The sequence below is a fragment of the Tachyglossus aculeatus genome, chromosome X1 (genome assembly GCF_015852505.1).
Source record: "Tachyglossus aculeatus isolate mTacAcu1 chromosome X1, mTacAcu1.pri, whole genome shotgun sequence".
In the NCBI taxonomy this organism is placed as follows: Eukaryota; Metazoa; Chordata; class Mammalia; order Monotremata; family Tachyglossidae; genus Tachyglossus; species Tachyglossus aculeatus.
The window spans coordinates 135,643,065-135,658,356 of record NC_052101.1 but is presented as its reverse complement, the minus strand read 5'-3'; the positions used below and the strand labels follow the sequence as shown (position 1 = coordinate 135,658,356).

Here is a 15,292-nt window from a genome sequence, read left to right as displayed (position 1 = left end):
GGCACTGTACTAAGCACTGGGGTAGAGACAAGCTAATCAGGTTGCACACAGTCCATGTCCTACATGGGACTTACAAGTCTTATTTCCATTTTACAGATGAGGGAACTGAGGCACAGAGAAGTGAAGTGACTTGCCCAAGGTCGCTCAGTGGACAAGTCACGGGAAGCAGACGGGGTCATCGTAAGTTTAGAGGGTCTGTGCTTATAAGGATTTCCGTATGAAAATTGAAGAGGTTCTGTTTTGCCACTGATTCGGATCTGACCATTTCTTAGTACAGTGCTCCGCACACAGTAAGTGCTCAATAACTACGACTGAATGAATGAATTTCTATTTTGAGGTGGACGTGAGAGCCCCAAGAGTGCCTAATAAGGGGCACAGCACCAAGTGGGTGCTCGATAAGTGCTGCTGTTGCTCCTCCTCTCTCCCTGCCCCCAACCTCCAATTCCAATGCATCAGTCACTACACTCAAACCACACAAAGTAGGCAAAGCGGGAGAGCTGGCCTAGGAAAACCTCAGGAAGGGGAGGCCCGAGGGCCCGTTCAGAAATGCCCAATGCTCGAGCCAGACTTCCCAGTTACCATCCCCGCTGTGCTCATCTGGGAAATGCTCCCAAAACCCCGAGGGGGGTTCAGGTGAAGGATGAGCTGGAAGGCGACCAGGTCCAAAACCCTCAGAGTTCTGTTAGACTCCTTTCCAGTGACTGGAGCAAACCGATCCTTGAGGAAAGACTGTGGTGAGCCCACAACAAGCTGCCTTTTTAGTGACTGTCTGTGATCCCGTGAACAGCAACAAGGAAGAGACCCACGAGGCACTGAGGCCCTCTATTTGAGGCAGGTGACTGCTGGCCTGTGGGGGCGGAGAATGGAGGGAGGCATGGCTTTCTCTCCCTGTTCTACCCAGTAACGGGCCCGGACCAATCAGTGACTGCCCCGTAGACCAGCTACGAAACCTAAGGCAGATAAAAGACGGCCCCATGAATCACAAGGGGCTACCTGGAGGCAACACAGAAGCACACAGGGGAGCAGAAGCACGCAGAGAAGCAAGAAGGAAGCACGCTGAGAGCAGCAGAAGGCAGCAGCACTTGGAAGCAGAAAGAAGAAGCACTGGCAGAACGGGCTCCTTTGACCACAGACTGGTACCGAACCCTCAGTGGAGTGGGGTGAGTGTGCGTATGTGTCACTCCCTTGCATGCTGGTAAAACTAAGTAAAAAACTTTCCACACATTTTTTCCACAAGTTTCCACAAGATGAGAGGTGTATCACTGAGGCTCCCCCGGGGCCAGGAAGGTCCCGGTCGGTACGAACCGGGGGCTCGCGACAGAGACGCCAAAGGAACAGAGGGGATCCCGGTCATTTAACTTGAAGTGCCATATTTACCTTTCGAATCTGATTGGTAGTCAGCATAATCACATCAGTCCCTTCATGAAAGCACTGAGAAGCAGCAAGATAACCAATTCTCTGTTTGATTAGAAAAACAGCAGCATTAGCGTCACAGCCAGAGTTCTAGCTTTCTGGAGGCCTTCCCGGTTGTGCCCTCCATGGGCGTTCTGACGGCCGGACCCCCACCTGCGACAGTCACACGACCTTTGGGTGGTGAGCAAGGCTGGTCTCGTAGAACGGTTTCCTTACTGACGAAAGGGAAAATGGGCCTTGGAATGAAATACGGCTCCCGAGTCAGGTGACAGACCTTCGGTCTGGCATTCCTCTCCCTTAAAAGGTTTCAAACTTCAATTGACCTGAAAATTCTCTAGTGAGACTATGCCCCTGGCTATTCACCTTGGGGCCCTTCCACAGTCAGCCTTGGGCCGTCAAGGCAGGCCCCAAAGAACGCCACGGTACAATCACTTCTCGGATGGGCCACTCCTTTCGGTAACACTTGCCTGCCCCCCAACCCAGCGCATTGCACCATTTCAGCCGATCCCCATATATGGGGACTGGGTGTTTCTGAGCTCGTGGTGGGCAGGGATTGTCACTGTTTATTGTTGAATTGTACTTTCCCAAGTGCTTAGTACAGTGCTTGGCACGCAGTAAGTGCCTAATAAAATACGATTGAATGAATGAATGATTCCAAGAAGATGCTGCAGTCCTGGTGACAGCTTGGGGAAACCCCATCCCGATGGGGAAACTGGGCCTCTGGTGACTAACCCTGTAGCCCTGCCTCACGTCTCCCCATTCAAGGAGGTGAGAGGTGGGGCAGAGCTGGGTGGCCATATACCTGGGCACTGTTGATTTTTTTTCTAGTCAATATTATTTTCCCCCACGAAATGACCAAATCAATCGATCAATGGTATTACTGAGTGCTTACTGTGTGCAGAGCACTGGCCTAGGCGGTGGGGAGAGTCCAATAAAACAGAGTTGGTAGATACGTTCCCTGCCCATGACAACTAAATCACTCTACTTTGACCACCTGAGCTGAAAACTCGGCCTACGGCTCATTCCAGAAAGTCCTCGCTTCCTGACAAGTAGAGGCAACAGAGCCTCCCCAGGTGGGGGGCGGTTAGTAAACACGAGACCCCGGGCAGGCACGGAAAAGGAGCTCACATGACCCAAAATTTGGATCGTGAAAACTAGCCCAATAGCATCTTACCTTAAATGTAAACTTGGAAGCGCTCATAACTTCAATAATATTGAACGCAGCCCAGCTGATGTCATATCCCAACATTTGTAACTGAAGAAAAGAAGCAAAACATGGAAAATTGACAAATTCCACCTGACAATTCTGGACCCTAAATTGCAAGAGGAAAACCTGAACCGCCCCCACAGTGGGTGAAGGCCTACCATTTCCAGATCAGTCAAATCCTAAGAGGCTCATGTTGTTTGGAAAGCAGTGAACCTACAATACTGCAGGGAGAAGGGCCAGGGAATGAGGCTTCCTTCCCCTTCCCTTCCTCCCCCTCACCCCGCCTCACCGCCCCCCAACCACCAACCTGCCCGTTAAAGTGTTTCAACACGTGGAACTTTCCACCAGGGGTGTCTTAAGCCACAGCAATAAAATGACAACATTTTCCAGAATGAAATAAAAACAAAAAATCCCAACTTCACGGCTTTCACTGGGTTTCTGAAGGGCACAATTACAGATCCACAAGGGCCTTTAGTAGACCTAGGGGCACCTCCTACAGAGGACCAGGAGCACCTGAGTAAAATCAAAGAACTTACATATGTAAGCTTGCAGACGGCATTCGCTTTCACGGCAATATTGTCTTGCTTCAGTTCTTGTTTAATCTCATCGATACACTGAGAGATGTATTTTGCCTGAAAGAAACGAATATGGAGACCATTCACCCAAACGGGAATCAATACTTTCCAAAACAGTGTGTACTGAAATAAAGAACAACCTCACAAAGGTGACAATCTAAGAGCTCTTATTAAAGAAGGAGGAAGCAGTGTGGCAGCCTAGTGGAAAGAGCCTGGGCGTCAGGAAACCTGGGTGCTCATCCTCGCTCCACCACTTACCTGCTGGGTGAGCCTGGGCAAGCTACTTCATTTCCTGGTGCCTCAGTTTCCTCATCTGTAAAGTGGGGAGTCAATCTCTGTTCTCCTTCCTACTTAGATTGTGAGCCCCATGGGGGACAGGGACCGTGCCCAACCCGATTATCTCTTATCAACCCCGTGTCTGGCACACGCTAAACCCTGAACAAATACCACAATGATTATTATTACTAATATGCTATCAAAATGAATGAACTCAAAATGCCTCAAGAGATCTCCCACCTGCTAGCTAACTCTACCCCCTCTACTTTTGCCCCTTATCTCTTGCTCCCGCTCTCCCTCCATCCTTTACCACTGTCTCCAAATGCTCCTCTCCAGGCTCCCTTTCAACACGCTCGAATCTCCCCTACCCTGAGAAAGACCCTCTCTAGATCCCAACCAACCAATTCTCCAGAAGCTCATACTGGATTTGTCAAAGACACAAACTATGGCAGAATTGAATGTACAAAATGTGGGGGAGTTAGAGGGGGGCACGCATGAGGGGAAGGGAGGAACACAGAGGGAAGGCGAAGACATATTCAGCGAGCAGGCACTTTCTCTTGTTGCCCTAAACTTATCGTCCCCCTGCGCTGCCCCCCCACCCACCTCCCCCATGCAACACCCCATTAGGTCAGGCTCCACATGAGGGCTATGATCATCATCATCAATCGTATTTATTGAGCGCTTACTGTGTGCAGAGCACTGTACTAAGCTAAGTACTGTACTAAGGCTATGAAATAAAGTATCTCCCGTGCCAGGGATGCTTCTTTCCCTACTCCATCTTAAACCTCCTTGACCTCTCGGCTGCCTTCGACACTGTCGACCACCCCCTTGTCCCAGAAACATTATCCAACCTCAGCTTCACTGACACTGTCCTCTCCTGGTTCTCCTCCTATCTCTCTGGCTGCCCATTCTCAGTCTCTTTCTCGGGTCCCTTGTCTGCCTCCCACCCCCTAACCGTGGGAGTCCCTCAAGGCTCGGGTCTGGGTCCCCTTCTATTGTCCATCTGCACTCAGTCAATTGCATTTATTCATTCATTCAATCGTATTTATTGAGCGCCTGTTGTGTGCAGAGCGCTTGGGAAGTACAAATCGGTAAAATATAGAGACGGTCCCTACCCAACAATGGGCTCACTCTCTAGAAGGGGAAGATAGACTACAAAACAAAACATGTAGACAGGTGTCAAAACCGTTAGAATAAATAGAATTATAGCTATATGCACATCATTAATAGAGTAGTAAATATGTACAAGTAAAATAAATAATACAGTGCACAACACTGTATTACGTGCTTTGGAGAGTACGATATAAGCTTGTCGTGGGCAGGGAGTGTGTCTGTTTATTATTGTATTCTTCCAAGCACTTAGTACAGTGCTCTGCACACAGAAAGTGCTCAATAAATACGATTGAAAGAAAGAACAATATAAAAGACACATTCCTTGCCCACAACAAGCTTACTGTCTTCAGGGGAAGACAGACATTAATAGAAATAAATTACAGATATAGACACATAAGTGCTGTGGGGCTGGGGGGATGAATAAAGAGAGCAAATCAGGGCGAAGCAGAAGGGAGCTGAAGAAAAGACTTGCTCCCATGACTTCAACTCCTATCTCTACGAGAATGATTCACCCTCTCCAGCCCTTATCTCTCTCCTCTGCAGTCTCACATTTCCTCTTGCCTTCAGGACTTTTCTACCTGGATTTCCCCACTTCAAACTAAACATGTAAAAAACAGAATCTTCCCACATAAATCCTGCCCCCCACCCCCACGCAGACAACTTTCCCAGCACCGCCTACATGCTATGTCACATGCCCATAACATGTCACATGCTAGTTCTACTTTCATGACATTGCTAGAACCCCTGTTCTTCCTCCTACTTGAACTGTGAGCCTCACATAGGACCAGATTATCTTGTATCTACCGCAACGCTCAGTACAGTACTTGGCACATAGTAAGGGCTAAATATCACAATCATTATTTTTAGACTCCATTTCCCTCCCTGTCCAAACTACTACTATGCTGACCTAAGCATTTATCCCATCCCATCTTGATTACTGCATCAGCCACCTTGTTGACTCACCGCCCCCCACACACATTTTTTTAAATGGTATTTGTTAAGCGCTTACTATGCGCCAGGCACTAGGTACTGGAATAGATACAAGCTAATCAGGTTGGACACAATCCATGTCCCACATGGGGCTCACGTTCTTAATCCACATTTACAGATGAGGAAAGTGAGGCACAGAGACGTTAAATAACTTGCCCAAGATAGCACAGCAGACGTGTGGTGGAGCCAGGATTAGAACCCAGATCCTCGGATTCCCAGGCCCATGCTCTTTCCACTAGGCCACACTGCTTCTCCCTGCCTCGAGTCACTCCCCACTCCAATCCATACTTCATTCTGCTGCCAGATTGTCTTTCCAAAAAAACCAAGTCCACGTCTCTGCACTCTTCAAAACCTCCAGGAGCTGCCAGTTCACCTCTGCAAACAGAAACTCCTTACCAGAGGCTTGAAAACACTCAATCAGTTCCCCCCTTCCATCTCGCTGATTTCCTACTACAACCCAGTCATCATCATCATCAATCGCATTTATTAAGCGCTTACTATGTGCAGAGCACTGTACTAAGCACTTGGGAAGTACAAATTGGCAACATATAGAGACAGTCCCTACCCAACAGTGGGCTCACAGTCTAAAAGCACAGTCCGCGCACTTCACTCTTCAAACCCCGACTTACTGACTGTACTTTGATCTCTAGCTCACTGTTGATCCCTCACAGCATGGCTCAGTGGAAAGAGCACGGGTTTGGGAGTCAGAGGTCGTGGGCTCCAATCCCGGCTCCACCACTTGTCAGCTGTGTGACTTTGGGCCAAGTCACTTCACTTCTCTGTGCCTCAGATACCTCATCTGTAAAATGGGGATTAAGAATGCGAGCTCCATGTGGGACAACCTGATCACCTTGTATCCTCCCCAGCGCTTAGAACAGTGCTTTGCACATAGTAAGTGCTTTACAAATGCTATTATTATTATTATTAGTTTTATCCTTCCTCTGGCCTGGAATTCCCTGCCCCTTCATATCGGACAGACTGCCACTCTCCCCACCTTCAAAGCCTTATTAAAATCACATCTCCTCCAAGAGGCCTACCTCATTAAGCCCTCATCCCCTCTACTCCCTACCCCTTCTGTATTCATTCATTCAGTTAATTCATTCAATCATATTTATTGAGCGCTTACTGTGTGCAGAATACTGTACTAAGCACTTGGGAAGTACAAGTCGGCAACATACAGAGACAGTCCCTATTTAACAACGGGCTCACAGTCTAGAAAGGGGAGACAGACAACAAAACAAGTAGACAGGCATCAATAGCGTCGAAATAAATAGAATTAAAGCTATATACACATGTATCATCTACACACTTGGCTCTGTACCCTTCAAGCACTTGATAGTCATCCCACTCTCAGTCCCATGGCACTTATGTACACATCTGTCATCTGTTTAATTATTTTAATGTCTGTCCTCCCCTCAGGACCATAGGCTCCTTCTGGACAGGGAACATGTCTACCAAGTCTGCTGTACTGCAGTCTCCCAAGCTCTTAGTACAGTACTCTGCAACCAGTAAGCATTCAATAAATAACCACTGATTGAACGAGAGTGTTATTTTTCCATTTTCATCAGACACTCCAATTGTGCTATTCCAAAAGAAGAATCAGACTGCCTGGTTTTACTGTTAGCCACTTGATCTATCTGCCATTCAAAAGAGTACTTGCAGAACTTCTCCATCTTGGTATGCCTATAAACTGCTTCAACTCCATTGGAACTTTGGAGTTTTAGACTATATATTTTTTCAACTCTCTCTATGCATCTGAACCGCAGACAATAAAAGGCTGAACACAATCTACCGTCCTCCCCGAGCCTGTAATATTGTGCTCTGCACATAGCAGATGGGACTTTTACAGGTTAGATCATCTACACGATTGTCTTTCCATCGTTCACCTCCAGACCAACAAGTCTGAATGCAGAAGAGTCCTAAAAGCCAAAATGGATTAGGCTCCGTACAGGTTTGAGACTAGCTGGTGATCGGGCCCCAAGTGCCAACCCCAAGAAATAGCTACTGCAGTTACAGTTTCATCAAATTTGGCAAGTTACAGGTCTGCTGACATTTGGGAGACTGCCCCTGCCAAGAGGAAAAACAGGATATTTTAGAAAAATACACTGCAAAGCCTCAAAAGCTCATGTGCAAATCATCACAGCCCACGGGGCCCACGATTAACAGCTCACAGACAGCTTAAGGTAGTTGCATCTGTACCCCTTCACACTAATAACAAGGGGGAGGGGGAAAGGGGGTCAAACATGTACCTATTTAGAGCTCACGCCTAATGGTTTCAATTTTGTTGAAGTTGTTGAAGTATGTAGCCAGGTCACTAGGAAAAAGAGATGGTGAGGGTTGGTGGGGGGACAGGAGACTTGAAAAGGGAGTTAAATATCTGGAACAGCTGGCAAGGGCAGTGGTAACGGGAATCAATTAGGAAAGAGAAGTATCGTTGTCGGGCAGTGGAGAGGACCAAACTGAAGTAGATAAGAATGAATTTCAAGTGGACAAGGTCAGAGGGATGTCGGGATTTCTACCAATGGCACTCCGCAGCTCAGGCACAGGAGTGGAGGAAAAGGATCCAGGGTTGCAGGTTAGTGTTACGAGACCGGCGGAGGGACAGAGGAGCAAGGGAGTTCAGTCCAGTGGAGAGGGTGGTGTCGAGTGTGAGTCCTTCTAGACTGTGAGCCCGTTGTTGGGTAGGGACCGTCTCTATATGTTGCCAACTTGTACTTCCCAAGCGCTTAGTACAGTGCTCTGCACACAGTAAGCGCTCAATAAATACGATTGAATGAATGAATGAGTGTGTCGACTTGTGCATCAGGAGAAGGTAGCTTGGGTATGGGGACCAAATGGGGTAGAGTGGCTGCAGAATACTGGAGGGGGTCAAAAGAAAAGAGGGCTCTGTGGGAGCCAGGACAGATGTGTGTGTGTGGGGGGGGGGGGGGGGGGTGTATGGGAAAGAGAGCAGGTGAGGAGGTTGTGGTCAGAGGAATTTCAGAATTGGTGAAGGTAGAGATTGTAGAGTTACTGGAGCTTATAAAATCAAGTGTGTGCCCAAGTTGGTGAGTGTGAGAGGTGGGGTGGAGCAGGAAGGTCACTAGAGTAGAGGAGTGAGAGGAGGTAGACAGTGGAAGGATCATCGGGGACATCCACATGAGTACTGAAGTCCCCAAGGACCAGTGGAGAGATGGAGAAATGAGAGAAGGGATGTGAGAAAGGGATCAAAATGGTTCAGAAATTTGGAGGAGGGGAGTCGGGGGCAGTAGATGACAGTGACTAGTAATTGGAGTTGGGGGTAAAGGCGAATTATATGGGCTTCAAAGAAAGGGAAACAGAGGAATGGGGGAGGTGAAATGGAGCAAAAGCAGCATTAGGGAGCGAGAAGGAAGTCAACTCCTCCCCCTTTACCAATACGTCTGGGGGAGTGGGAGATGAGCCCGCCCACCCTCTAGAGAAAGCACGGCAGGGGAGACTGTGTCATCTGGGGGGACCCAAGTTTCAGTGATGGTAAGGAGGACCAGTGACTGGGTCAGGAACAGGTCAATCATATTTATTGAGCGCTTACTGTGTGCAGAGCACTGTACAAAGCGCTTGGGAGAGAACAATATAACTCACACATTTCCTGCTCACAATGAACTTACAGTCTAGAGGGGGAGGCAGACATTAATATAAATGACAGATATGTACGTAAGTGCTGTGGGGCTAGGAGGGGGGACATGGGTGAGAGGTCAGCGATGAGATAGATGAGATCGAGGTACAGTGAGAAGGTTAGCATTAGAGGAGTGAAGTGTGCGGACTGGGTTGTAGCAGGAGAGTAGTGAGATGAAGTAGGAGGGATCAAGGGGGCTGAATGCTTTACTTTCATTCATTCATTCAATCGTATTTATTGAGCACTTACTGTGTGCAGAGCACTGTACTACACGCTTGGGAAGTACAAGTTGGTAACATATAGAGACGGTCCCTACCCAACAGCGGGCTCACAGTCTAGGAAGGGGAGACAGACAACAAAACAAAACATATTAACAAAATAAAACAAATAGAATACGTACAAGTAAAATAAAGTAATAAATATGTACAAACATATATACAGGTGCTGTGGGGAGGGGAAGGAGGTAAGGTTGGGGGATGGGGAGGCAGAGAAGGAGGGGGGCTCAGTCTGGGAAGGCCTCCTGGAGGAGGTGAGCTCTCAGTAGGGCTTTGAAGGGAGGAAGAGAGCTAGCTTGGCGGATATGCGGAGGGAGGACATTCCAGGCCAGGGGGAGGACGTGGGCCGGGGGTCAACGGCGGAACAGGCGAGAACGAGGCACGGTGAGGAGGTTGGCGGCAGAGGAGTGGAGGGTGCAGGCTGGGCTGTAGAAGGAGAGAAGGGAGGTGAGGTAGGAGGGGGCGAGGTGATGGACAGCCTTGAAGCCCAGGGTGAGGAGTTTCTGCCTGATGTGTAGGTTGATTGGTAGCCACTGGAGATTTTTGAGGAAGGGAGTAACATGCCCAGAGCGTTTCTGCACAAAGACGATCCAGGCAGCGGCGTCAAGTATAGACTGAAGTGGGGAGAGACAGGAGGATGGTCAAGGATGAAGGGAAGCTTCTCTGTGATGGAGCAGGGGTTCCAAGGGCCACATTGGGCTGAGGCTGTAGGAAGGGTGCATGGGGTTTGAGTGGTGCAAGGGGTACGACGGGGATGAATGGGGGTGAGCTGGTGGTAGCCAGTGCAGGGGGAGAAGGATGAGGGGCACTGCTGGGACAGACTGATGGGGATGGAGCCGGGGGCGAGAAGCAGCGAGGCTCAGTGGAAAGAGCATGGGCTTCGGACTCAGAGGTCATGGGTTCAAATCCCGGCTCCGCCAATTGTCGCTGGGTGACTTTGGGCGAGTCACTTCACTTCTCTGTGCCTCAGTTACCTCATCTGTAAAATGGGGATTAAGACTGTGAGCCCCCCTTAGGACAACCTGATCACCTTGTAACCTCCCCAGCACTTAGAACAGTGCTTTGCACATAGTAAGCACTTAATAAATACCATTATTATTATTATTGTTATTATTATTATTGAGTGGCACAGGTAGGATAGGAGTGCCCGGCCTGTGGGGAGAGAGATGAGAAGGGGTGCTGGGAGCAGGGGACAGGGAAGGAGAAATCAGAGGGAGGCGACTGCTCAACACCAACTCTCTCCTCGACCCCCTCCAATCTGGCTTCCGTCCCCTACATTCCACGGAAACTGCCCTCTCAAAGGTCACCAATGACCTCCTGCTTGCCAAATCCAACGGCTCATACTCTATCCTAACCCTCCTCGACCTCTCAGCTGCCTTTGCCAACTTGTACTTCCCAAGCGCTTAGTACAGTGCTCTGCACACAGTAAGCGCTCAATAAATAAATACGATTGATGATGGACCACCCCCTTCTCCTCAACACGCTATCTGACCTTGGCTTCACAGACTCCGTCCTCTCCTGGTTCTCCTCTTATCTCTCCGGTCGTTCATTCTCAGTCTCTTTTGCAGGCTCCTCCTCCCCCTCCCTTCCCCTTACTGTAGGGGTTCCTCAAGGTTCAGTTCTTGGTCCCCTTCTGTTCTCAATTTACACTCACTCCCTTGGTGACCTCATTCGCTCCCACGGCTTCAACTATCATCTCTACGCTGATGACACCCAGATCTACATCTCTGCCCCTGCTCTCTCCCCCTTCCTCCAGGCTCGCATCTCCTCCCGCCTTCAGGACATCTCCATCTGGATGTCTGCCCGCCACCTCAAACTCAACATGTCCAAGACTGAACTCCTTGTCTTCCCTCCCAAATCCTGCCCTCTCCCTGACTTTCCCATCACTGTTGACGGCACTACCATCCTTCCCGTCTCACAAGCCCGCAACCTTGGTGTCATCCTCGACTCCGCTCTCTCATTCACCCCTCACATCCAAGCCGTCACCAAAACCTGCCGTCCTCACCTCCGCAACATTGCCAAGATCCGCCCTTTCCTCTCCATCCAAAACGCTACCCTGCTCGTTCAAGCTCTCATCCTATCCCGTCTGGACTACTGCATCAGCCTTCTCTCTGATCTCCCATCCTCGTGTCTCTCCCCACTTCAATCCATACTTCATGCTGCTGCCCGGATTATCTTTGTCCAGAAACGCTCTGGGCACATTACTCCCCTCCTCAAAAATCTCCAGTGGCTACCAATTAATCTGCGCATCAGGCAGAAACTCCTCACCCTGGGCTTCAAGGCTGTCCATCACCTCGCCCCCTCCTACCTCACCTCCCTTCTCTCCTTCTACAGCCCAGCCCGCACCCTTCACTCCTGCCGCTAATCTCCTCACCGTGCCTTGTTCTCACCTGTCCCACCGTCGACCCCGGGCCCATGTCATCCCCCTGGCCTGGAATGCCCTCCCTCCGCACATCCGCCAAGCTAGCTCTCTTCCTCCTTTCAAGGCCCTACTGAGAGCTCACCTCCTCCAGGAGGCCCTCCCAGACTGAGCCCCCTCCTTCCTCTCCCTCTCCAGCCCCCCCGCCTTACCTCCTTCCCTTCCCCCACAACACCTGTATATACGTTTGTACGTATTTATTACTCTATTTTACTTGTACATATTTATTCTACGTATTTTATTTTGTTAATATGTTTTGTTCTGTCTCCCCCTCCTAGACTGTGAGCCCACTGTTGGGTAGGGACCATCTCTATATGTTGCCAACTTGTACTTCCCAAGTGCTTAGTACAGTGCTCTGCACACAGGAAGCGCTCAGTAAATACGATTGAATGAATGAATGAATGACTGAAGGCACATGGTTGGAAGTCTGGAGCTGCCACAGTTTATCTGTAGAGCCAGGGGGCTTTGGGAAATTCCTCTAGGAGGGGCGACTCAGCAGCTCCCAGCTGGGAGGAATCCACAGATTCTGAGCTGCCATTAGCGAGTTATTAAAGCGGCTGTCAGGAGATAATGGGCGAGCTCCATGGAGTCCTTAGTTATTGATGGGTGACTGCTGACACGTCGTTGTCTCCTCGGTGAGTCACTGACAAAATTAGGAGACATGATCCCTGCCCTAGAGTTGGGCTCAATCGATAGCGGGGAGACCCAAAGAGGTCAGAAGGAAAGGGGGCTGTATGCATGAGAGCAAGTGTGAAAGATTTGTGCAGAAGTGCTGCAGGGGGTTGTGCTTAGATGGTGCAGAAGGGCTGAAGTGGTAATGGGGGGCTGGGCAGTGGAGAGGTAGGGAGAGCAACGATCATTAATCAAGTCAACAAATCTAGCCTCCAGCTACTACCAGCTGTATCTTTATTTGGGAATAGATTTGGAAATCTATTTAGGAATCCTCTGTGGGGCCTGGCTCCCCCAAGAAATTGAGGACAAGAACCATGTCTTTGCCTTTTCTTGAGCACTCGTAAGGATGGGGGCTCGTAAAAAAAGGACATTGCCTGTCTACTTGTTTTGTTTCGTTGTCTGTCTCCCACTTCTAGACTGTGAGCCTGTTGTTGGGTAGGGATTGTCTCTGTTGTCAAATTGTACTTTCCAAGCGCTTAGTACAGTGTTCTGCACACAGTAAGTGCTCAATAAATACGATTGAATGAATAGATGGCCATCACAGCTGTGTATGGGCTGGATTCCCAGCTTCTGACAGACCTGACCCAGACCTGACAGTTTCCTTCCAACTTTGATTGTGAGCCTCATGTGGGACAGGGACTGTGTCCAAGTTGATTATCTTGCACCTAGCCCAGTGCTTAGTACAGTGTCTGGTGCATAGTAAGCACCCACCCCTCCGAAAAACGTGGCTCTCGGAAGCCTGTTAGCCCCCAGCCCTACTAATAACAATAATAATAACAATGGCACTTGTTAAGCACTTACTATGTGCCAAGCACTGTTCGAAGCGCTGGGGTAGATACAAGGTAATCGGGTTTTCACACGAGGGGATCCCAGCTTAAATCCCCATTTTACAGATGAGGTAACTGAGGCACAGAGAAGTGGAATGGCTTAACCAAGGCCACACAGCAGATGAGTGGTGGAGCCGGGATCAGAACCCACATCCTCTGACTCCCAAGCTCATGCTCTTGCCACTAAGCCACGCTGCTTCACTAAAATCCCCCGTTGTTGGGTAGGGGCTGTATCTGTTGTCAAATTGTACTTTCCAAGAGCTTAGTACTGTGCTCTGCACACAGTAAGCGCTCAATAAATACGATTGAATGAATAAAATCCCTGCCCAGACCATAGTGGGCACCTATGCTCCCAAGCACGCAACAGAGAGCTCGGCACATAGTAGGCACCCAATCAACACTACCACCGATTGATTCAATTCACTGGGCCTCTCTGCTGCTCTTTATTTCAACAGACCGACACATTTCCTAACCGACTTCTGCCTTTTCTGTTAGCTTTGGCAACCCTTGCCCAGCTTGGTTCACACTGGCAGACCGTCTTCCAAAACGAGGACCCCAAGCCTCATTTCCGCTGAAATTCATGGGCCAATTTCCTTCTCCTACGCAAGCCCATCACAAGGCTACCAGATGCACCAGGTCACAGATTTTGCATCACACCTCTCGAGAGCACTAAGGTGGGAAAGACACAGCTAAAGAAGAGCACGTACAGCTGAAAACTAATGGTACTGGGGACAAAGATGAATTACAGGTTGCGAAGCAGGAGGAAGAACAAGGATGAAGCAGGACACATCAGGACAAACCAGCTAAACAACTGCTGAGGGTGGATGCTGGATTGCTGAGATGGGAATTACCAAGTGATCAGGGAAGACTTCTTGGAGGAGGTGGGGTTCAGGGCTTTCATGACGTGGAGAGCTGTGGTATGGCCAACTTGGGACGGGAAGAAGGGGGTTGGCAGGCTGAGGGAAGAGCATGAGCAAGGGGACTGAAGTGAGAGAGAATGGGGTACAATTAGATAAATCCGGTGTGGGCAGGGATTGTATCTTTTGCTGAACTGTACTTTCCAAGCGCTTAGTACAGTGCTCTGCACACAGTAAGCACTCAATAAATATGCATGAATGAATCTCAAGGGAGTGAAGCCCTCAGAAATGCAAAATCTGCCTCAAGAGCAGGGATGGAATATGGACCACAGGGGTGGGGGGTGAGGGATGGGGGGGATGATTGGGGGAGGATGAGGAGAAGAGAGAGGGGGAGAAAAAAAAGAGAGAGAAAGGAAAAAAAGAGGAAGAGGAAGGGAGACAAGTGCATGAAAGGCTTTTGGGGAATAATTTTATCAATGGTATTTACTGAGCACTTACCATGTGCAGTGAACTACTAAGCGCTTGGGAGAATCCAATACAATTGACAGTTTTTAGTAACTGATTGGATGTGAGAGCAGAATGCTAGTGTGGAATGGAAGATATCATCAAGGCCAGGCACTGGGAGGATGGAGGTGGTGTCAATGGAGACAAAGAGCAGGACTATTTTATTTTGTTAGTATGTTTGGTTTTGTTCTCTCCCTTTTAGACTGTAAGCCCACTATTGGGTAGGGACTGTCTCTATATGTTGCCAACTTGTACTTCCCAAGCGCTTAGTACAGTGCTCTGCACACTGTAAGCGCTCAATAAATACGATTGATGATGATGACTAGGAGAGAACATCTGCATTGGAAGGAGAAGGGTTTGATTCAGTGTCAAAGGTGGTTTGAGAGGTTGAGGAGAATTAGAAGAGAGAATAAAAGCCCATTGGATTTGGCTATATGGTCATTAGTGGCTTGGGAGAAGGAGGTCTCGGAGTTGAGGGAGCAAAAAATCTGACTATAGTGGGTCAAAAGGGCTTGGTGCAGAGGAAGTGA

The 15,292-nt window shown here is 49.1% G+C and overlaps 1 protein-coding gene across 2 annotated transcripts in view; it reads right to left on the bottom strand.

Moving 5' to 3' along the window:
- Positions 1 to 15,292, bottom strand: part of AP3D1 (adaptor related protein complex 3 subunit delta 1) — a 108,733-nt gene that overhangs the window by 79,423 nt on the left and 14,018 nt on the right. For both annotated transcript variants that reach the window (XM_038740567.1, XM_038740566.1), the window contains exons 2-4: positions 3,157 to 3,252; positions 2,588 to 2,668; positions 1,378 to 1,458 (exon numbers count right to left, since the gene is read on the bottom strand). In XM_038740567.1, coding sequence (XP_038596495.1) covers positions 1,378 to 1,458; positions 2,588 to 2,668; positions 3,157 to 3,252 — 258 coding nt within the window. The remainder of the gene's footprint in view (positions 1 to 1,377; positions 1,459 to 2,587; positions 2,669 to 3,156; positions 3,253 to 15,292) is intronic.